Below are 23,894 nucleotides of genomic sequence, written 5' to 3' on the forward strand. Positions count from 1 at the left end.
ACAATGAAATTGAATTATACAAGGAGCAGTTTTTTTCTAAAGAGTTTGGGCTGATCCAATTGAGACCATCTCATGATGAGACGGTCTCTATAAAAAGATTAGTGTTCAAAAATTAGAGTAAAATTAAGATGAAAATTAATGGGTTATAACTTAATTGATTTAAATTATTAATACAAATTGACTTGATTTGAAAAAAGTAGAAAAAAGGACTTAAGCTAAATAAGTTGGTTTACTTTTCCACCTTGATTATGGTGAGTCTTATATTGAATTCTTACCACTTACATCTCACACCCTTTCCTCCTTTCTTTCTCCTTCCCTCCCCCTAACTCTATGGCCAAAATACACGGTATTGTGTGTACCTTTAAAAAAAGCAGCATGTAGTCACAAAGAGATTGATGGGCCATTCATCCCACTTTCCTTCATCAATTATCACACTATATCGATAAATAAATTTACTTTAGAAAGAGAAAGCTTGAAAGAGAGAGAGAGAGAGAAAAAAAAAAGTAAAAATGTGGGAAATACAGTTAGGATTAATACTGTTAATGATGGAATTAATGGATGTAAGTAACAACACATTAGGCAAAGCAGCCATGGCTAAAGGATTAAGCAATTATATATTCACTACTTACACTCATGGCATAGCTGTCTTCTTCCTTATTCCTCTCGCATACCTTTACCACAGGTTTTTTTTTTTTTTTTTATTAATTTTGTATTTTAAATCATTTAATCAACTTATTTAATTTATTAATTTTGACAGAAATACTCCATTATCTCAACCCATTGGTGTTTCTGTAATGTTTCGCCTATTTTTACTTGGTGTTCTCTGGTATGATTATATCTTTCTCTTCCTCTCTCTGTTACAGCTCTATATAACTTTGATTTTATTGGATTAGAGCTTCCAGTTTAGGATCCTGATCCTGATCATGATCCTGATCCTGATCCTGATCCTGATCCTGATCCTGATCCAGACACATATACATTATTTATTATTTATGTTCTTTTCAAAATTTCGATGTTTATGATCATCATTGAGCTTAAAATTGAAAAAACTACTTTTCAAGAAATATCATAGTTTAAATTTTTATTTACCGTTCACTCTTTCATAAGTTTAAAAGAACTTAATTTATAATAATTTTAATATATACCCTTCTTTAATACTTGGTGCACAAGTTCACACCTTACTTTTCACTCCATTTAATTAGACTTTAATTCTCTAAATTTAAGTTTGTGCAGTCTATTTTTAGTATTTTCTGTATGTACTAAATTCATAAAAGAATTATTATTCTATTCTAGGACTACCTTGTAATAAAAAAATTTATTTAAAAGTAAAATACATCTGATCTTATGTTCAATTGAAGCAAATTATTAATGATTTTGAATCCCAAAGCTAATAAGAACAAGTCAAATGTACAATCCAACTCAATTAACTACGAGCTTACTTTTCAAGAGATATTTTAAAAGTAAAGCAATCTTATCCAGATCATGTTTTATTCCGGGACGTATATATTATTGACAAATTTTTGTGAGAGATGGTCTCTTAGAGAGACTAATTCTATTTGGATCGGTTCATTATATATATTTTATAAAATATTATAAGTAGGCATTAAAAATGATGTAAGTAGACATTTAAGATATTAAAAGTAGACATTAAAAATACGGTAAGTAAGCATTAAGGATAATATAAGTAGACACTAAGAATACGATAATTAGGCATTAACCTTTAATGATCTGCACTTGAATTACTCTAGTCTCTAAAAAAGACGGCCTCTCAAAAAAATAACTAATTATTATATGATTTTGTGTCTAGTCACTGTTCACTAGTGCGCCTTAAAATCATAATTAGTAAGAAATTAATGTCACAAATCCATAGAAATAGAGGGAGTATGAAATTTCATAATTTGTTTTATATAATTAAAAAAGATTTGAAGATACTTATATTTTAAATGCACTCCTATACAGCTATACTAGATACTTATTCATTATCATGAGTTAGTATACTAATGGAGTGAAGTAAATTCTTATCCGCTGAATTAATTTAATTGTCATACGTTACACGGTACCAATTTAATAAGATTTTTAAAAAAACCCACATCATGGAACTGAATTTGCCACTAAGGTCGCCTTCTTCAACATACTTTCTAACTTCTCAACCAATCCATTAAAGTCCAACTCCAAAGTATGCATAACACTTTTTTTTGGTAATTTTATTTTCTGTTTTAGGTGAGTGGGATAAAATTGAGTATTATATTGCTTAATGTTAACATCAAAATGTCGTATTGTTTTAGCCTTTCTTATCATATATAAGATATTTTGTAATTGACAGATATAATATCTTCAACTTCCTACTATCTTTTTATAGTTATATAAATATAAATATATTTATATTATATATATTGTCGTATTATATTTATTATGTAATAGTGTATCTTTCACAAACTTTTTTTAATTTTTTATTAAATCATATAATTATTATATATGGTAAATGAAAAGTCATTTTTTAAAGTGGAGCTAGGGAGTATATATCGTTAACAATACTTAGTTGCGGACCTACAAAGCATGTTTGGTTAAAATGTAATTATAATTTAATAAGGTCAAATAGTTAAATTCATAAGAAGATAAACAAATATCTAAAACTTTTATTTCTATATTTTGAGTTTTTAAGCGGGGTTAAATAACTTATATTTGAAAAATTAAATATTACTTTCCCGTAAAAAAATACTACTTAATTAGTAAAATAATTTCTATCATATAAAAATATGTGTTTTTCTTTATATAGCAATTTGAATAAATTACCCAATACAGTTATGCTCGCTCTGAAGTCGTTTACCGATGCATATTTCTCACCTCAATATAGCAAAACAGTACTATAAAGACTCATTTTACTCACTGCTTTTGTTTTTTGTTTCTTTTTTTTCAAGAAAAGGACAGCCATACATGATATTTATACGTCCCATAGAGAGGACTCTTACATTCTGGAATATGATAGTATATTTAAAAATTGATCAATAAATGTTGTTCATTGACACTAAATTTAATAAGCAATATGTCATCAAATTAGGACTTATTGATTTTTTATTATTATTATTATTATTATTATTTTGAAATTGTATATTTTATTGTCAGTAATTAATTGTATAGTTCTAATAAGTTAGTTTGAATGTGATGTTGCACTAGTTGTGGTTGCTCAATCTTCTTGTATCTGGGAATACGTTATAGCTCACCAACTCTCGCATCAGCAATGAATAATCTTTCCCCTGCTTTCACCTTCATAATGGGCATCATTTTCAGGTAAACCAACATTAGGAGTGTAATAAGTACTTGCTTAGTTGCTTAGCTTTTTTTTTTTTTTCTTTGAGATTGCTACTAAAATTAATAAAAAAGTATGATAATTTTTCTATTTTTTTGAGATTGCTAATAAAAGTAATAAATATTTAGTAGCAAATTTAATAGAACAAATAAATATATCTCATGATTTGCGTGGCTCTCATATTCCTTTTTAGGTTATTGTATTCTCTATTATAATATATATCTATCATCATGTTAATATTGTTACCACATTCTTAAGAAACCATATAGATCTATACATATTTACTTGTGTCATTTAGGAATCACTTATTATTTGCCTCTTATTTAATTTCCTTTAAATTTCTACTTTCTACGAGTTGCTCATATATATTTGTTTCGTCTACCTTTTTAGGCAAATACTAAATAAAAAATACAAAGCCCCTTAGGAAATGATTTTTCACACATAATATATCAAAATAAATAAATAATTTTAGTGTTGTGCATCTAATTATACGTTTTTAGTTAGCTAATTACATTATGAAAATACACATGTAGGATGGAAATCTTGAATTTGAAAAGTCAAAGTAGTGTACTCAAAGCATTGGGAACCATAATATCAATAGCAGGAGCATTCATAGTGACATTGTATCAAGGGATGCCCATTATAATATTCTCTCCTTCACATAACCCATCTTCTCTTAACTCTCTTCTTGGTGACGATAATGAAACTCAACCAAATTGGGTGCTTGGAGGGTTTCTTCTTTTCATTAGTAGCTTATTCCTATCATTCATGTATGTTGCCAAGGTAAGTTTTAATTACTATGCTTCAAAAAATAAAAAAAAACCTTTTTAAATGTATAATGTGCTTGATGAGTCACATAAGGAGTGGCTTTGTTCCACATTGAATAAGTGTAAGTGGGACCATAAGTTGTGTAGTACACAAGAGACTTGTGAATCCCACATCCATTAAAAATAACTATTTTCAATTTTTTATACGCCTTTCGATTAGTTATCTCATTTAGTTTTTTAATAATATTCATCAATTACTTTTAATTTATATTTTATTCTTAATCTAGACAATAATATATAGTTAAGTGGGATTTTGTTTGATTCTTTCAATGTAAATATCATTAATATTAAATTTTTATAAGTTTTAACTATGCACAATTAAAGATATTTAGAAGCATTAATATATTGAATGGTGTGTCAAAATTAAATAGGACAATTTAAAAGAATTAGAGGGAGTACTATTTTTGTAAAAATATATAAGACACTAGTTCGCTTATTATAAATAATTGTACATTAGATCAGATTGGGTGGAGTTTTAAGTGATATAAACACTAAAATTTAATGTGAATTTTAAATTGCCTTTTCTTTATAGATACAAACAGATATTTACGTAAGTAGACGGTACTCGGGGATTTATTTTTTATTTTTTTGTGTAAGGAGGAAATTATTTTTCTTGGGGATTAAATGTTTTTGAAAAATCCCTAGTTAATTTCTCACACTCACATACTTCAATATTATTTTTACTAAATATGTAATAACTTTTTTTATTGATGAATTGATCATCGGCTTTAAAACTAAATTTAACAGACTTGGATAGCAAGGGACTTCCATTCAGAAATACTGATAACATTGTTTAGCTGCCTCTTCGAAACAATAGTGGCTGCATTAGTTACCCTACTTCTTGAGAATGATACAAGTGTTTGGACCCCTACACTTGGTATCCACTGGATTGCTCTTCTTTATGGGGTAATTAATTTTTTTTTTTTTATCCTCGAATGATATATGTAGTAATTGTTAGAGTATATAATATATTTTGGGGACTTAATATAATCATTAGCTTAGCTTTTTGTTGCGTTGATTCTTTAACATGGTATTAGAGCCTACGTGACGGAAGGTCATGGATACGAATTTCATCAACCCCTCATTTCAATGTGGAATATTTCGCGCCAAGTATAAGAAGAGCTTGTGTTGTTCTTCTAACCCAAAGGCTTTCGTATGAGAGAGCATGCTAGAGTATATAACATATCCTGAGTCTCAATCATCAGCTTAAGGCTTAAGTTTTAGGTTGTGTTGGTTCATTGAGAGTCATCTACACTAGAAATTATTACTCCCTCCTATTCAGCTTATATGTCTCATTTCCTTTTATGGTCAAGTCACCTTAATTGTCCCATTTTTATTTTTGGTATGGGTTTTTGACTTTTATGTCTTTAGTAGTTTTATCCTATTTTCAATTATACCCTCCATTACTCATACTAATTTTCCTCCCTTACATTATAAACTCATAATACCACTCTTTTTCCTACCCTTAAAGTCCCACTTTTAACTTTCCTTAAAATCCGTGAAAAGTCAAACGAGACTCCTAAGGTGAATAGGAGGGAGTATTATTTTTCAAAAATTCAAGATATTGAATTTATTTCACTAAATTTTATGTATTAACTTTAACTATATCAATTAAAATAGTACTTATTATATTGAAAAATTTTCATTACTTTACATAGTGAGAGTAATTATGTAATTAATATTTTTAAATTTTTTTTTTTACATATATTCCTAAGGCTATTTTATTTGTTACCAGGCTCTTGACGTTGGAATGGTAAATGTAGTCCAAACATGGGCATGCGGAAAGAAGGGGCCGTTATTTGTAGCAATGTTTAAGCCACTTCAAATGATAATTGCAGCAATTCTAGGGGTTTCTTTCCTTGGTGATGTTCTCCATCTTGGAAGGTATTTACTACTCTTTTATTTATTAAGTTTATATCATTCTAGATTATACTCATCTTCTTATTGGTGCTGAATCCACTCAACTTTCATTCATATATACTAAACGCCATATTACACAATTCCTTATCAAAGTATTTCCAAAATATTTAATTTTATAAGTTTATTTTTCTAAAATTTATTTGAGGAGACTTGCTTTTAAGTTGGTTTATTTTTCTAAAATTTTTTGAGGAGACTTGCTTTTAAGTTTATTTTTCTAAAATTTTTTGAGGAGACTTGCTTTTAAGTTGTTTATTTTTCTAAAATTTTTTGAGGAGACTTGCTTTTAAGTTGCTCCTCCAAAAAGTTGAAATGGGTTAATTCATCATATTTTTTAATTACATTGCAATACTATTGATCATTTGTTTTATAGTATATTTTTCATGTCTATAACTCTTTAATTATATTAGGCATTAGCACATATATAATTGTTTAGTTTTTGAATTTTCTTCTTATTGACTTTTTTGCAGATTTTAATGCAAACATTAAAATTAAATAATTTTAATTGTGAGTTTTTTAAAAAATTTTAAAAAGTTAATATTTAGAAAGTATATTTTAAGACGAATCTAACTAGATTTTACATGAATATGCTTTTTCTTATAGATTAATGAGAAATCGTAATCAAAGTGTGACATTTAAATTCATAAATTCTATTTCAGAAGAATATATAAAAACGGAGGGAGTAATTAATTAGAATAATTAATGTTTATAATTGTTATGTAGTGTAATTGGAGGCACAGTAATTGCGTTTGGATTTTACACGGTGATGAAGGGAAAAGCAGATGAAGAATCGTCGAAAGTTATTATTGATGAAACAACATTGAATTGTAGCTCAGTAGAAAATACATCTCCTCATAAAGTCCCTCTTCTCTTGAATAAAAACAATATTCATGTATAAAATGTACGTTCTCTAATTGTCATTATAAATTAAAAAAAAAAAAAAAAAAAAAGTTATCTAGAGACTAGAAATATCATAGTGGCAAATGCTCATATTTTATTACTAAAGTTGTAATGGACCCTTTGGCCATTATCTCTATAGTTTTACAAAAACGATATTGCAAACTTTTTATGTGCAATATTTATGTAATGTCAAACTGAAAATGATGTGGGCACTTAGTATATTAATTATATTTGTAATTTTGTAGTCACTATGCACAAAAAAATTATGGCTCTTTCCCTTTCTTTTGAAGTTTCTTGTTTGCTCTTTCATAATCAATGTAATCACTTTAAATTTATATTTTATTTTTAATATAAAATTTAAAATATAGTTAAGTTATACCAATTAAAAATGTAATATTAAGGATACGATTGAATAAATATATTATTAGACTCTAAGTACAAAGTATAATCTACAAGATCTTATGTTGAATTAAGAAATCAAAAAAACCAAGCAAAGAGATTTGCACTTTCTTATGAGTATGACTGAATAATAAGATGACATGAATGGATATCCTTTATGGCCTTTATATACGTTACATGTTTCTATTTATAGAGAAATATACGTAATCATCTACTCATCTTTCTCAATGTTCATCTATTATTCTTTTAGTAGTATAATATTTTTAGTCTTAAAGTATTTTTAAAAATCTTCAAATTGTTTTTTAAGAGCTATTTTATTTAGTTGCTTAAAAATATGTCCATATTAAAAAAATAGTAAAAATGTTTCTTTTAGGAGTGGGAAGTGATTTTGTTTCAAAAAAAAAAAAATCTTGGAATAGACCTTTCATATATGATGATAAGTCTTTGGAAATATCATGGAGGAAGTGGTGCCAAAAGTCCATACAATATTCAATAATATCGCTCGTGCATACAAATAAATTGATATTAAATTAAAAATCTACAATGAAATTTCAGGTGGACCAATCAAACTCTGTTTGCTAACGTATAGTGATGGAAACGGCAAACAATTATATTATACATTGGTATTTATTTTCGTAAACTAAGTTTAATCATTTCTTTTTAATGGTTCGATTTTTTTAATAGGATAAATTTTTTTTATAATACACTTAATTTAATTCAATTTAATTATGTATTGTGCTATTTATATAATTGAGTGAAATTTAGTTTTATTTTCAGTTCTATTTAAATTTGAGAAAAAAAAAATTAAACATAACTTAAAGAAAAAGATCTAAAATCATTTGTAGCATTTAAATTACGAAAGAAGTATAGACAACATTTTCGAAAACCTTTTATCTCTTTTTAAAACAAATTGAAATCCTTTTAATTAGTATATTTTGGGCCCTTGACGTACATGTTATTGTCAATTTATTCATTAATGGAAAAGTGGACAAATTTTGATAGAAGCACAAGTAGTGCCCAACAAAGAAATTATAGAGTTACTATCAAATTGCTCCAGAATTTGGCAATAAAAGCAGTCATGGATAATGATACACAACCTCTCATGCTTTATTATTTTCAAATTCAAATTTAAATAAATGAAACAATGATGCATCTGAATTTTTTTTGAAGTAACCTGTAAAATAGAAAAATGATAAAGAATTTATATATTCAAATATTATAACATTTTTTAGGGGCCTAATTTTGATAGACTATAAAATATATTTCTCTACCCATTAAGTAATTCAACTTAAAGTTTAACCTTATCATATATTACATATTCTTTCTTGACCCTAAACGTTGCAAAAACCTCTCTTATTTTTTCTCGAGTCGATGAACTCTTTAATCGTGCTCTCCTTTATGGATATAAGTTTTCGTTGTCCTTCCCTCCCCAGACCATGACTATAATTTTCTATGGTTTGGATACATTGGTATTTTGATGATGATATATTGCATATTCTATAGCGAATTAGATTTAAACTTGTAAACATATTAGATTTAACCAAAAAGGTAGATACAACACAAAATCATATGTATATGTGACTTTAAATATTTATTACAAATAAGAGGTGTATTAGATTTAAACTCAGTAAGCGGATGCTATGTACAATATAATATCTCAACCAAACATGTAGAGTTATACTTGTACAGTTGTACTTAAACTACATATATAATATTCAAAATAAAAAATAAATGTCAATAAAGATAAACAAAGACTAGTCCCAAAGACTTTTATAGCACTTCAGAAAGCTATTATTAGGAGCAAGTCACTTCCTTGTGAGAGTACACAAACACAAATACTTCATATAATCTCCCAAAAGACAAAAAAAAAAAAAAAAAAGAATTTAAAATATTTTTATTGAAAAATGTGGGAAATAAAAGTAGGATTATTGCTGTTAGCAATGGAGATAATGAATGTAAGTTCCAATACATTGGGCAAAGCAGCCATGGCGAAGGGATTAAGCAACTATATCTTCACTACTTACACTCATGGCGTTGCTTTTTTATTCCTTATTCCCATTGCTTTTCTTTTCCACAGGTAATAATTACAATTTTAAGTTTATTTTTTATTATTATTATTTGTTCTCTAACTAAAATAAGACTTAATTGTTGATTCTATATTTTTTAATTTTGTTATAAATATAATTATTTTAAATCGGTTTTGATTAATATTAATCACGATGTTGCAATACACCATGATTTTCAACAGGAAAAACCCAGCTCCACCCATAAGTATTGGTATTATACTAAGGCTTTGTCTGCTTGGAGTTCTCTGGTAATATACTTTCCTCGGTTCCTCCTTACATATAATCACTATTCACCTTAAGAGTCTCATTTTACATTTTACGGATTTTAAGGAGAGTCTCAAGTGGGACCCTAAGGTAGAAAAAAGAGTAGTATTATGGGTTTTTAATGTAAGGGAGGAAAATTAGTATGGGTAATTGATGATATAATTGAAAATAGAATAAAGCTACTAAGGGCATAAAAGTTAAAAACCCATACTAAAAATAGAAATGGGACAATTAAAATTACTTGACCATAAAAGGAAATGGGACACATAAGCTGAATAGATGGATAATTAAGTTAGAACATTTACGTCAATTGGAAAATTAAGTTTAATAAATTTATTTTAAACATCTTATGTTTATTAACCTTAAAAAAATCTATGAGCGGAATACATCGAATATAATAATAATCATATACAATCTTTAAGATATATGAAATTAGTAAACCTAGAAAAAATTAGTAGAAGTCTAAGCCCATTCTTGTTGATTTTTTACTTCTATGCGTTAAATTTAGTGGTATGAAATTTTGATGTAAAAACTTATCACTAATCACTCATTTTCTATTGTGTTATGTCAATGTAAGACGATTTTAATTGAGTCAGCTCAAATTATTATAAAAGCCGGTTGTATTTGTTTATTTTTTAAATGGGATAATTGTAGTTGAATTAACACTGATTATTTGTTTATTTATAATTTGAGGTAGAGTATAGAATTTTTACATATAGGGAGAGAAAAAATTAAATTATTCCTCTATGAGGTAAAAGTTAAACTTCCCTTACAAGAGTAAAGCGAAATACACCGGCCTAAACCATCGTTCTTGAATATTGATTTATAATTGGTCTTCTTAGATGATGAGCAATTAAGTGCGACATAATTCAAAAATATTGGTATGATAACCTCATCAAATTAAAAAGAATTGTGATGGGAAGGTTCTTTTTCTAATTATCTAGTTACGATCTTATCTGATGCAGAAGTGTTCCAAAAGGAATTTTGTTGAGATTAATGGTGTGACTTGAGTGTACAATTAATGTGTGCATTTATATGCGACTTATAGGATGAAATTCTATGGATGACTTGAATGGGTGACTTAATGTTTGTGATTTATGATGGAGTTTAAAAGCTTGATTATTTCATGAAGTTATATGACTTAACTATGATAGTTATAGGAGTGAAGAAGTTTGTTGGAGTTTTGGTGTGACTTTGAGTGCACCAATGGAATATGATGATGTGTGATGGTGTGTGGATGTGTGTGGTTATGTGTATGATGATGTCGAGAGGTGTTTAGGAGCTGCTCGACTGGTATACACTTCTGCTCGATCGAGTGGACAAGCTCGACCAAGTCAGTAGTTGTTCTAATCCTCTGCTCGACCAAGAATTGATCCGCTCGACTAGGACCCCATTTTGCTCGACCGGTCAAGCGAGGCCCAGCAGCACACTTTGTTTCTTGCGCGATAAGCTTATACGGGAATGTTTTATTTTGGGCCTTCTCCCAATCATTTGTAAATGACTTCTAGTATAAATAGGAGTCTCTACACTCACTCCATAAGTGATTCAAAACCCTAGCCAAACATAAACCCTCTCTTTCTCTTTTCTTCTTCTCCAAGTGTATTACTCCATTGTAAGAGTTCTTGAGAACTCCATTGATTCTTCACATAATACAAACAAGCTAACCACCACCGAGGACGTAGCCCATATTGGGGTGAACCTCGTAAATCTTGTGTCTTTGTTTATTGCTTTCTTTTTTATTGTTCTTCGTTGCTAGTTATTGAAGTGTCTGTTTGTTTGTTTGCATAGAACACCCCTACCAAAGGTCTTGGGTGTTTTGAGGGATAAAGTTAGAAACTTTAGGCCCTAGTGTGCTCATTATATCAAAGTTAAATGTTTGATTGAAGATGCTCTACTATGCTTAGTCGAGCAAAATTGTTAGAAAGCACACTGAAGGTCGCTCGACCAGCGAGCTCTTGGGTGGGGTCGAGTGAACAATCAAAATGTATCCAGAAGCTGCCTGTAGCCCGCTCCACCCAGGTCGCTCGATCGAGCGAACCCCTATTCCGGTCAAGCTGATCTTCTGACGATTTATAGGATGTTGTTTTCGTCCCTTTAACTTCTTGAAGCAGTTTCAAAAGTGGTTAATTCTTAGTATTAAGGCTGTAATCTCATTGAATGTAATTGGAATCACTCTACATGGCCAAGAGTGTTACCAATAAGATACTATTAAAGAGTAGACTCTAAGATCTACGCTTGGAGGAAGGTAAACCTTTAAAACCACACTTAGATGAGTTTTATTCCATTGTTATGGATTTACAAAATATTGAAGTCAAGTTTGATGATGAAGACTTGGATATTTACCTCTTATGTTCTTTATCTCCATCTTACAAAAATTTTAGAGAAACTGTACTTTATGGTAGAGAAAACTTGAGTAGTGATGATGTGAAAAATTCCTTGACACAACGGGATCTCATTGATACACAATTGTCACAAAAATCACAAGGTGGCTCGGGTGATGGATTGTTTGTGAGAGGGAAGACGCAAGAGAAAGGTTCCACTAGTGGGGGTATAAACAAGGGTAAAGGGAGGTCGAAGTCACGGGGGCCTAACAAAAATAAGACTTGCAACTATTGTAAGCTTAAAGACCACATCAAGAAGGAATGTTGGAAATAAAAAAAAATGCTAGTGATGATGGGGCTAGGGACACAACTAGTAATGTCAAGACTAGTTACGTGAATGATAGTGATGATGGTTGTGTTCTAGTAACCACACATGGGTACAAAGATGGTGATGAAAGGATTCTTGACTCGGGGTGCACATTCCACATGAATCCCAACAAAACTTTCTTCCAAGCATTTGAAAATGTTGATAGGGAAAATATGACCATGAAAAAAATACTACTTGTAAGGTGGTTGGAGTTTGGAGTGTGAAAATGAGAATGTTTGATGGAATGGTGAGAACCTTGACGTATGTGAGGTATGTTACGGGGTTGAAAAAGAATCTCATATCTTTGGGTACTCTTGATAAGATCGGGTGTAGAATCACTTGTGAAGGTGGAGCTATGAAGATTGCTAGAGGGTCACTTGTGGTGATGAAAGAGGAAGATGAATAGGAGTTTGTATGCTCTTGAAGGTTCAACTATCTCCGACTCGGCAAATGTTTCCACAAACACAATGTCCGATCAAGAAACAAAACTTTGACACTTGAGACTTGGTCACATGGGAGAAAAAGGTATGTATGAACTTTCTAAACAAGATTTATTTGATAGCAAAACGTTCAGGAACCTTGGGTTTTGTGAACAATGTGTTTATGTGAAACACAAGAGGGTTAGTTTTAAACTCGCCATACACAACACTAAGGGAATACTAGACAATATTCATTTCGATTTGTGGGGGCCTTCAAGAAAGTCCTCCCTTAGTGATTGTAATTACTTGTTGACCTTCAGTGATGATTTCTCAAGAAAAGTTTGGTGTTACTTCATAAAACATAAAAATGAAGTTTTTGATGTTTTCTTGGAATGGAAGAAAATGATTGAGAAAAAGACAGGTAGGAGCATCAAGACCTTGAGAATCGATAATGGTCTTGAATTTGTTGATAATAAATTTCTTCAATATTGTGCAAGTGAAGGTATTGTGAGACATAAAACTTGTGCAGGGCGTCCTCAACGAAATGGTGTTGCGGAGAGGATGAATAAAACGTTGTTGGAGAGGGCTCAGTATATGCTAAACCAAGCAAAATTGGGATATAGGATATAAATGATGGAATGTTAGATCTAGGGCCAGAAAATGCATTTTTGTGGGATATGGAGTAGGTATAAAGGGGTATAGGATGTGGTGTAATGAGTCTAAAACAATAATCACCTCAACAGATGTATTTGATGAAAATAGCATGCTAGTCTCTTGTGTAGAAAGGCCCAATAAAAATGTTGTAAATGATGTTGTGATTGATCCTGTTGATGCACAAGAGGAGGTCCAACCTCTTAATATTGATGAAGATAAGAATGATGATGTTCAACAAAGATCTTCTCCTTTGTCCACAATAAGGCAAAAGAGGAAGATCGTAGCTCTAAGGAGGTACATTGAAGAGTGTGATTATGTTGCATATACTCTCAACATTGCTAGCAAAGTTAAAGGGTTGCATGAACCAAGTACGTACAAGGAGACTATGGCCTCAAATGACTCAAGCAAATGGTTGATAGCCATGAAGCACGAGATGGAATCACTTGCAAAGAACGAAACTTGGGATATCGTTGAAGCACCAAAGAAAAAGAAAATTATTAGGTGCAAGTGGATATTCAAGAGGAAGGAGGGTCCTTTTAGTGGTGTTCCTCCCATCTACAAAGCAAGGGTAGTAGCAAAGGGATACTCTCAAATTGAAGGTTTCGATTTTCATGAGGTATTTTCACCGGTCGTGAAACACTCTTCTATAAGGGCACTTGTAGCTTTGGTGGCGATGGAGGATCTGGAGTTGCATCAATTGGATGTGAAAATGGCGTTTCTTCACGGTGAGCTTGAAGAAGAAATTTTTATGAAGCAACCGAAAGGTTTTGAAGTAGCTGGTAAGGAAGGTCATGTGTGTAGATTGAAAAGATCATTGTATGGGTTGAAGCAATCGCCAAGGAAATGGTACAAGAGGTTCAATTCTTTCATGATTTCATATGATTTTATTAGAAGTTCTTATCATAGTTGTGTTCATCTTAAGAAACTTGAGAATGGTTCTTTGTTGTATTTGCTCTTATATGTTGATGATATGCTAGTAGCATGTAATTCTTTGTTTGAGGTGGAGAACTTGAAAGAGTTGCTTTCAAGTGAGTTTGATATGAAGGATCTTGGTGAAGTCAAGAAGATTCTTGGAATGGAGATTTTGAGAGACCGGGCTAAGGGTGTCGTATACCTTAGCCAAACCAAGTATATTGAGAAAATTGTGCAACGGTTCTCCATGAAAGATGCTAAAGGTGTGTCTACTCCTCTTGCCTCTCATTTTAAATTGTCCAAGAGATTGTGTCCACAAACAAAGGCAGAAGAAGAGCAAATGGATTCAAGCAAGCTAACCGGGTTTTGTGACTCGGACTATGGAGGTGATTTTGATAATAGAAAATCCACAAGTGGGTTAGTGTTCACATTTGGTGGTTCGGCAGTGAGTTGGCAATCATCACTTCAAGATGAGGTTGCCCTTTCAACAACCGAAGCGGAGTACATAGCCGTTGCCGAGTCATTCAAAGAAGCAAAGTGGCTCAAAGGTCTAGTTGGTGAGATGTGCAACAAGGTGTGTTCGGTAAGTGTGCATTGTGATAGTCAAAGTGCAATTCACTTGGCTAGGAATCAAAATACATTGCATAGAAGGTCCAAACACATTAATATCAAGTATAATTTCATCAAGGATGAAGTTGAGCACAAAAGGGTGATTTTGAAGCAGAATGATACTAAAGATAACCCGGCCGACATGCCATTACCTACAACCAAGTTTGATTTGTGTGTTGACTTGGTTGGTTTAGCTCCTTGCTTGAAATGATTCCCTTTGGGCATGTGAGGTGTGTATGTTGTTTTATGCTTGTTTATATTCTTGTAAGATGAAGTGGATTGATGAATGCTTTGACTTGGGTAAACTCAAGTCAAGGTGGAGATTGTTGATATTAATGGTGTGAATTGAGTGCACAATTGATGTGTGCATTCATATGTGACTCATGGGATGGAATTCTATTGATGACTTGAATGGGTGACTTAATGTTTGTGATTTATGATGGAGTTTAAGAACTTGATTATTTCATGAAGTTATATGACTTAACTATGGGAGTTATGGGACTTAATGAAGAAGTGTAAATGTTTGATTGAAGATGCTCTGCTATGCTTAATCGAGCAAAACTGTCAGAAAGCAAGCTGAAGGTCGCTCGACTAGCGAGCTCCTGGGTGGGTCAAGCGAACAAACAGAATGTATCCAGAAGCTGTCTGTAGCCCGCTCAACCAGGTCGCTCGATCGAGCGAACCCCTGTTTCGGTCGAGTGGATCTTCTGATGATTCATAGGATGACGTTTTTGTCCCTTTAACTTCTTGGAGCAGTTTCAAAGTGGTTAATTCTCAGTATTAAGGCTGTAATCTCATTGAATGTAATTAAACTATAAAAAGTGAGCTCATTTGTTTATCCATACACATCAAACACAAACCCCTAAGCCTAAATACATAGTCTTTGCATTCTCTTACATCATTTGTAATACTTCATTGTAAGATTTGTATTTCTCAATTGTTATAATATAAACAAGACACTACACACTACGAAGGACGTAGTCATTATTGGGTGAACCTCCTTAAATCATTGTGTTCCTTTTGCATTATTTTATTTCCTTCAAATGTTTGTAAGTTTGTTGAAATCTATATTGTTCATCAAAGTTCTTTACATCGTATCGATCTTGGCAAATTATTTTAAATTTCATTAATGTTGCTACCTTTTTTGGTCAACTTTTATTTAACACCAATATACAATGTTGTTAATTTTGAAGCAGACTTAAGTTAGTTTGAGACTAGCTCAATATTTGACTTTTTATCTTTGAAACAAATAAATACGTTAAATCAAAATACATAATTTTAAATTGATATACATTTAATTAAATAGAATAATTCAATTAAACCAATTCAACTGTACAATTTGATTCATTTCGAGTCATTTTGGATGGATTTGATCTTGACCAGGTATGGTTATGGTCGTTTGAGTCTTTATTGGTCGATTTTTAGACGTAATTTGGGTCTCAAGTTGAGTTTGTTTTACTATTACCTTTATCCCCTAATCCGAACGTGTCTAGTGTCTCTTGTCTTTACGAAAAATATATCAATCTGAGTAATGTATCTTTGCACACTAGTTTTCATTTATGTACGTCTCAAATTAGGTTAGATAGTGCAGCTAAATAAAAATTTTTAAATTCATTTTGAATTTGAAATACTCCCTTTTAAGTGTTTAATTATCTTTAATGATAAAAGTGATACTTTAAATATTTGCATAATTATATTTTTGACAATGGTGATTTTGAATATGTGGAAAGTGCCAACCGTACAGTACTCCTGAATAAAAGCCTCGTTGACATTAATTTACATTGCTTTTGTTTTACTTTAACTATTTGTTTTAACGCTTTAAAATTTTAAAAAATGTAAAATAAATAAAACATTAAATTTTATACAAATTCTTATATGAGACGGTCTCACGGGGAGACCATTTTAATCGGATTGGCCCAATGTATATTTATCTTTAAAGTGATGAAAGTTATCACTTATAACCTTAAAATGATCACTTATAATTTTAAAGTGATTACTTGGAGAAATGGACTTACTTATATGCGCTCGTCTCATAGTGAGACAGTCTCATAGAAGATGGACCCAAAAAAAATATATAATGGGCCAAGCTTATCGAGGCCTTACAAAATACAACCAAAGAATTGGCCTGCCCCAGTTGAAGATGGGTTTTGTTGACTTACACGAACCCAAGACAAGCATATTATTTGTCGTCACCAAATTTTCCTCGAATTAATGTATTTTTTAATCAAACTAAGGCCAATGGTTGTTTCTTGAGAAGCCTATTAAAAAATTACATCACTCCTCAAATATAATTTTTTGTTATATACTCCAGATTATTCCAAATTGATTTTAAACACTTGCCTAAAAAAAAATTGTACTTGGTTAAATTATAAAAATTTGATATTAGTAAAATTAAAATTAAGATTAATAAAAAAAACTCATTTGATAATATTTTAACTTATAAATTATAGATACAAGTTAAAAAAAATTAAAAATTAAAAATAAAATACAAATTAAGAATGAATGGTAAAGAGCATAAAAACACAAATGAGAAATTTGATCAGAATAAAAGGAATTTATACTTTAAAAAAACTAATATTTTGAAGGGTTGTTATACAAGGATGAGATATAGTAACAAAAAAAATTAAAAACCTATTTTTTTTATTATGTCAAAATATAGTTCTAAAGTTGTATTTGAATGTACTAATACTATGCAGCGGAGGTTGCTCCATCTTCTTGTACATCGGAATACGTTATAGTTCACCGACCCTTGCTTCAGCAACAAACAATCTTTCCCCTGCCTTTACTTTCATAATGGGCATCATTTTCAGGTATATATATCAACCGTATCAAACTAATGAAAAAATCTTGTGCAGACTTGTTTTAGACTATTTTCGCGTTGAACCAACTTATACAAAAATAGTAAGTATTTTCACTAAAATACAATTAAATACAATCATTGAAAAGTATTTATTATTTTTTGATTGGACCACACTAAAATAGTAGACCAATAAGTCCACACAAGACATAATGATCTGTAGAGAACCTCATTTGAGAAAATCAATTTATTTTTTGAGATCTAGTGGGTAATTAAATTTATTCCCGAATCTTTAAAAAGTAAAAATAAACTGAGGCTTACGTATATTATAGGACGAAAAGTATTGAAATATATATAATTATAACTACTATATAATATATTTAATGCTTATATATGTTATAAAATGCCCGAATTCAGGATGGAGGTTTTGAACCTAAGAAATGAGAGTAGCATACTGAAATCAGTTGGAACTATAATTTCAATAGGGGGAGCTTTTATAGTGACATTGTATCAAGGAATGGCCATTACTATCTTCCCTGCTTCACCTACCGAATCCTCTCTATCTTCTCTTCTTATTATTGAAAGTGATATTCAACCAAATTGGACATTTGGAGGCTTATTCCTCGTTTTTAGTTGCATATTTCTGTCACTTTCATACGTTGCCAAGGTACATTTTCCACTTTCTAATACTAATAATTATTAATAAAACTATACCTACTCTTCTGGTTTCTCTAACTACAATGTCATATTTAAGGTTAAAAATGTTCATAAAGTATTTTGGGATTTTAAGGCATTTAATTATAAAACCTTTAGTACTTTTAATATCACTATACAAAATTCAATATATTTAAAGTTATTTGGAAAATTATTAATAATAAATCAATGTTTGCTAACCCCTAAAGTATTTTTATTGTTTATTTTTAAACAAACTCACCTATTAGATTTATTTAATAAAAATTGTTGGAAAATACTTGTTATGTGAAACAAGATTCCACATCCATAAAATAGTGGGATGTGGACTTACATATATATATATATATTGGGTGATTTAATCTTCCTAATACCATATGGTTTTGGGATGAATCTCACTAAGTGTATATGCAAGTCAACGCTCTTAACCCGTGGGTTTGTGAGCCCGAGCTCACGAGTGTCACGTGTCTACACAAGTGGGCCACGGCGAGATTATGCGACGAATTATCACGGCCTAATAATGCTAAATTAGGTTGGAACTTATTATGCACCCCGTTTTTAATTGTCGACGTGGGATAAACCATCCTAACAAAAATTGGTTTATTTTGTCATTTTATTATGAGGCTGTTTGGCAAACGGCTGATAGCTGATATAGTGGCTGATTTGACCAACTGATTTTATTAACTGGTTTGACCAGTTGATTTTAAACCCACTGGTATGAGCAGCTTGTTTAAAAACAACTTATTCATATTAATAAGTTGTTTCAACCAGCTAGTTTACCAAATACTTGCATTAGTTGGTTTGACCACTCAACCCTCTATTTACCTCAAAATAAGCTAAAATAACTTTAATAAACTAATTTGTCAAACACCCTTTTTATTATCATCTATTAAAAATTGGTTTGTGTTTGAGGGTTTCTCTAAAATTATTTTATTTTTAAATGCATCAATAAAAAAGAATTTATAGTCATTCTACTTTTGCATATATACCTATAAGACTCTCGTATATTTCAATTTTTGTTTCTATTAGAGTACATATATATTAAGTGTTTGTATTATGTTTGCTCTTAATTAAGTCATTAAAATGTCAGAAATCGACTAGTCTAGTTACTGCAAATACACTGATAAACGAACATATGAATAAACAATCTTATATTAAGTGAATTTGAACTTGGCAGACATGGATAGCAAGGGACTTTAATTCAGAGATATTAATCACACTCATAAGTTTCTTCTTCGAAACGATATTCGCAGCATCAGTTACCCTTTTGGCAGAAACAGATACAAGCGTTTGGACACCTACTCTTGGCATTGAGATTATTGCTCTTCTCTTTGGGGTAATTAATAATTACAAAACTTAATTTTTTTTGCTTGGATTAGAAAGTGAGAGAAAGGAAATCTCGGAGAGAACTGAACTGAAGATCTTACCTTTGGAAAATAGTACTTAGTCTTATACAAATTATTATGAGAAACAGTTTTTCCGAGAGACGCATTGAAAATATAAGCTAAACAATCCAATTAATACAAATTAAAGAGAGAATAACAATGTGCACTTCTTGTTTTAAGGTCGTTTCATTGAGAGATGGTCTCTCATAAGAGTAGCTGTTTGTTTTAACTTTTAACCATGGCAAGAGTAGGAGTGTTTAATAGGTCGGGTCGACCCAACTGGTTAAAAGTCGGGTTACTTTTAAATGGGTCTTTAATGCATCGTGACAATAATAATTTGGATCATTATTAGGCTTTGATGTAAAGGGTCGGATCAGGTTATTATTGGGCTTGGATCAGAGGGTTGAGTCTAAACATGATTTGCCCCGCCGGAACCATATTTCTATTTTGACATAACATTTTCATACCCTTATTTAAACCTTTATTATGCCATAAAATAACTCATATGTCACTGACTTTATTAAAATTAACCAGGCTTTGGAAGTTGGTGTGGTAAATACAGTCCAAACATGGGCTTGTGGAAAGAAGGGACCATTGTTTGTAGCAATGTTTAAACCTCTTCAAATGATAATTGCTGTGATTCTGGGAGTGTCTTTCCTTGGAGATGTTCTCCATCTTGGAAGGTATAATTATTATAATTTTTTATCATTATTATTATTACTATTAAGGTAATATACATTACGGTCCTTAGGACTGTACATAAAAATTAACAAGTTCTGCTTATTATTAATAATTTTAACTTTTCAAAGTATCTAATTTAGAAATTAAATAATTAATACTTTATATAATAATTTTAAATTACCTAATAAATAAAATATAATCTTTTTTCTTATGAAAGGTTGTATATATCATTTTTTCTTCTTATTATTATTATTAAATGTTATTTTTTCTAGACAACCATCCATTATTGGTATATTGAGAAAATCAGATAATAAGTTGAGTCTTTAAAAAAAAAGTAAAGAGAAATGTTTTTTTGTATGTAGTTTGATTGGAGGAACAATCATAGCAATTGGGTTTTACACGGTGATGAAAGGAAAATCAGAAGAAGAATCGAAGAAAGAAGTTGATGAAAGTAGATTCATATATTCTTCCGATGATGATTCATCTCCTCATAAACTCCCTCTTTTACCAAACCAAATCCAAAGTGTATAAAATTATTTGGTATAAGTTTTTACCTATCTCAAGATTTATCATACATCAGGACCCTGTATGCATATTCAACATGTTCGAGCGGGTCTACAAATTAAAGGTCTTAATATTAAATTATATAGTATATGTTAATTATTTAAAGATACAAAGTTATAAGAAAAATATCACAATTTTTTAAATCAAATAGGACTTTCAAAGACTGTCAATTTTTACTTCGCTTTTGTCAATTACTATAGTGTATGATATATTCTTTGTTGTAAACATGAAATTATACATGTGTTTAGATGAAAAAAAATTGCATCATTTATTGTGTATATAGAACAAGAGAGTATATACCCTTATCGAGAGAGATTGCGGCCAATAAGACTCTTTGCCTTAGAAATTCTAAAGAATCAAGGATTGTTTAGTTAACAAGCTTATTCATGAGAACACCATATCTTAAAACTAGCCCAACTCCGTAACTATTGATGAAAGAAAATTTGAAATGAATAAGCAAAAAAATATTAAAAAATCAAATAATAGTTAAAGTTTCAAAATAATTCTCAAGATAAATAGTTTTTTTTCCAAATTTGAGGCTTAGACTTATTCGCTGATAGTAACAACGAACAAAGTTGGAGATCAAAATTAGCCAAAGTCTTTGTTCGCTATTACTAACAACGAACAAAGATTTTGACCAATTTTGACCTCCAATCTTTGTTCGTTGTTAGTAACAGCGAACAAGCACGGGGTTAAATTTATAAAAATCTTCTTCTTCCTTATTTTTCCCCAAATTAACAAACCCTAAACTGTAACATACGAAAAATTAACATCCAAAGTATTCTAAAACATAGTTGGATTGATCTTAGGTAAATTTTTAGTTGATTTATGCTTGATTTTCGAATTTTAGAGTTTATTATAATTTTCTTATTTTTATTTAGATGCGGGTACCACATTTGCAAATTAATACTCCTGAAGCTCATCCTTATCTAATTAAGGTACTAAAATGTTGGTTTTATTTGTTATTTGTGTAGTTATTGAATGTATCGTTGTTGACGGTGAATATTATTTGTTATATATGTATTTGTTAGAAATGGTAGCTAAGAGAATATGATCTTGACAAACCATTATGTTCTGTACAATCACACTAGTATAAACATTCAATATACTTGAATGTAGCTGATGAATGTGAATAGTGATCTTGACAAACCATGATTGTGAATGGTCAATAAGAATTTTCTTGACAAACTATGATTGTGAATGGTGAATAGTTGTGAATGATCTGGTGAATAGCTTATGAATGTAGCTAGTGAATATTGCAATTCAATATATTTGAATGTAGCTGGTGAATAGTTGATTAGGGTACTTTCGAGTAACTATTTAAGCAATGTTAACCTATGTTTTAACATTAAGTAAACTTTGATCACTAGAGTTCTTCCCAATTATTTGCTTTATCCGTAGAGATGGAACCTTCAAAACTTCGAATTTTAATTCCCTAACAATTCATAAAAACACAAAGCTTTCTCTACTTCACTATAAAACTAAATCAATAACATTCCTCTACAATAGTTGGGATGGATCCATCAGCTCCAGGTCCTCATGGTCATAGTGTGATCACTATGCAGGCAGATCATAGGAGTAGTGTATTTTGGGATGTCCAGGTTGGCTAAGCTCATATTTATAAATGAATTGCCTTAGTTGTAATGATTTCGTGTGATTATAATATATTCGTTGCTCTTAGGTCACCAACACAGACACTAAATACACTAGACATCTCGACTCTGTTCCGTGGGAGATTGACGCACGAATCATCTCTTACATACAGCGACAGAGGTTGTATGACTTTCGCCTCGTCGCATACGGGAGAGTGGATCGTGCGATGATCACGACTCTAGTCGAGCGCTGGCGTCAAGAGAGCACACCTTCTACCTTCCTTTGGGTGAGGCTATTATCACTCTCTTAGATGTAGCTATACTCAAACGGCTTCCCATTGAGGGACATGTCGTGTCCACTATTGGCCGCCAGCTATCGAGCTGGCGAGATATCGTAGAGAGGGTCCTAGGAGTGCGACCTCCCGCTGAGGCAGTTCGAGGGAGCGGGTTGTATTGTAGGTGGCTAGTAAAACATTCTCACACCTCCCTGAGGGTGTTGATGAAGTCACTGTTGAGAGATACGCAAAGGTGTATCTCTTATACCTGATTGGTGTTGATGTTTGCCGACAAGACTAGTAGCCAAGTACAGCTGCTATACTTTACGTTACTCGATGCGCCCTGGGAGCGCATTGAGGAATCAGTTGGAGATCTGCAACCTTGGGTTACCTATACAAGAGGCTATGTGGTGCCTCCAAAAAGAACGTGAAGGAAATGGCAGGACCACTAATTATTCTCCAGGTAATACTAACTTCAACTTTTTATTTATTAATAAATACACCTTGACTTTTTTTGACTAAGCTTTTTTATTCGTTGTTAATAACAGCAAACAACCTGAACCTCTGTATTGGAAAAAACTACTTATCTTCTTGCTTATTATTTTGAATTATTTTGAAGCTTTAAATATTATGTGATTTTTTTGCTTATTCATTTCAAATTTTCTTGATGAAATTTAGAGTATCTGGCCCGTATAGCCCTGGGCTGATTTGGGGCATTTGGGATTTCGCATTATTGATGTGTCCAATTAGTTTTATACAATCATTTTTATTAGTCTAACTCAATATATATTTACGATCTTAAAATAATTACATATAAACAACTCTAATTTTAAAGTGTTAATTTGTTACAGTCTTAAATTAAGTGATTATTTGTAATATTAAAATAACCATATATAGTATTAAAGTGATTAATTAGAAAAATAGACTGATTATATGGACATCTTATGA

The 23,894-nt window shown here is 30.9% G+C and overlaps 2 protein-coding genes across 3 annotated transcripts; both read left to right on the forward strand.

The window, feature by feature from the left end:
- The first annotated feature begins 255 nt into the window (after positions 1–255).
- LOC130807563 (WAT1-related protein At3g28050-like) lies at positions 256–7,113 on the forward strand. 2 transcript variants are annotated; one of them, XM_057672823.1, is made up of 7 exons: positions 256–682; positions 758–826; positions 3,175–3,288; positions 3,841–4,090; positions 4,882–5,040; positions 5,870–6,018; positions 6,775–7,113. In XM_057672823.1, the coding sequence occupies exons 1-7, from the start codon at positions 510–512 to the stop codon at positions 6,947–6,949; spliced, it is 1,089 nt and encodes a 362-aa protein (XP_057528806.1). In that variant the 5' UTR covers positions 256–509; the 3' UTR covers positions 6,950–7,113. The 2 variants fall into 2 exon arrangements, with proteins under 2 accessions (XP_057528806.1, XP_057528807.1); XM_057672824.1 differs by lacking the exon at positions 4,882–5,040.
- Positions 7,114–9,048: 1,935 nt separating this feature from the next.
- On the forward strand, positions 9,049–21,227 carry LOC130807565 (WAT1-related protein At3g28050-like). Its single transcript, XM_057672825.1, has 7 exons — positions 9,049–9,427; positions 9,599–9,664; positions 17,659–17,772; positions 18,177–18,426; positions 19,627–19,785; positions 20,369–20,517; positions 20,878–21,227. Exons 1-7 carry the CDS (start codon positions 9,255–9,257, stop codon positions 21,044–21,046), a joined length of 1,080 nt encoding a protein of 359 aa, XP_057528808.1. The 5' UTR covers positions 9,049–9,254; the 3' UTR covers positions 21,047–21,227.
- The last annotated feature ends 2,667 nt before the right edge of the window (positions 21,228–23,894 follow it).

The sequence above is a fragment of the Amaranthus tricolor genome, chromosome 3 (assembly GCF_026212465.1).
Source record: "Amaranthus tricolor cultivar Red isolate AtriRed21 chromosome 3, ASM2621246v1, whole genome shotgun sequence".
Lineage (NCBI taxonomy): Eukaryota > Viridiplantae > Streptophyta > Magnoliopsida > Caryophyllales > Amaranthaceae > Amaranthus > Amaranthus tricolor.

Bases quoted from the DNA above. Each gene is read 5' to 3' on its own strand.
- LOC130807565 (XM_057672825.1), top strand. From the start codon at position 9,255: ATGTGGGAAATAAAAGTAGGATTATTGCTGTTAGCAATGGAGATAATG. The intron at 9,665-17,658 runs GTAATATACTTT...AATACTATGCAG, and splicing joins TGTCTGCTTGGAGTTCTCTG to CGGAGGTTGCTCCATCTTCT. The intron at 19,786-20,368 runs GTAATTAATAAT...AAAATTAACCAG, and splicing joins TTATTGCTCTTCTCTTTGGG to GCTTTGGAAGTTGGTGTGGT.
- LOC130807563 (XM_057672823.1), top strand. From the start codon at position 510: ATGTGGGAAATACAGTTAGGATTAATACTGTTAATGATGGAATTAATG. The intron at 3,289-3,840 runs GTAAACCAACAT...ATACACATGTAG, and splicing joins ATAATGGGCATCATTTTCAG to GATGGAAATCTTGAATTTGA. The intron at 4,091-4,881 runs GTAAGTTTTAAT...TAAATTTAACAG, and splicing joins CATTCATGTATGTTGCCAAG to ACTTGGATAGCAAGGGACTT.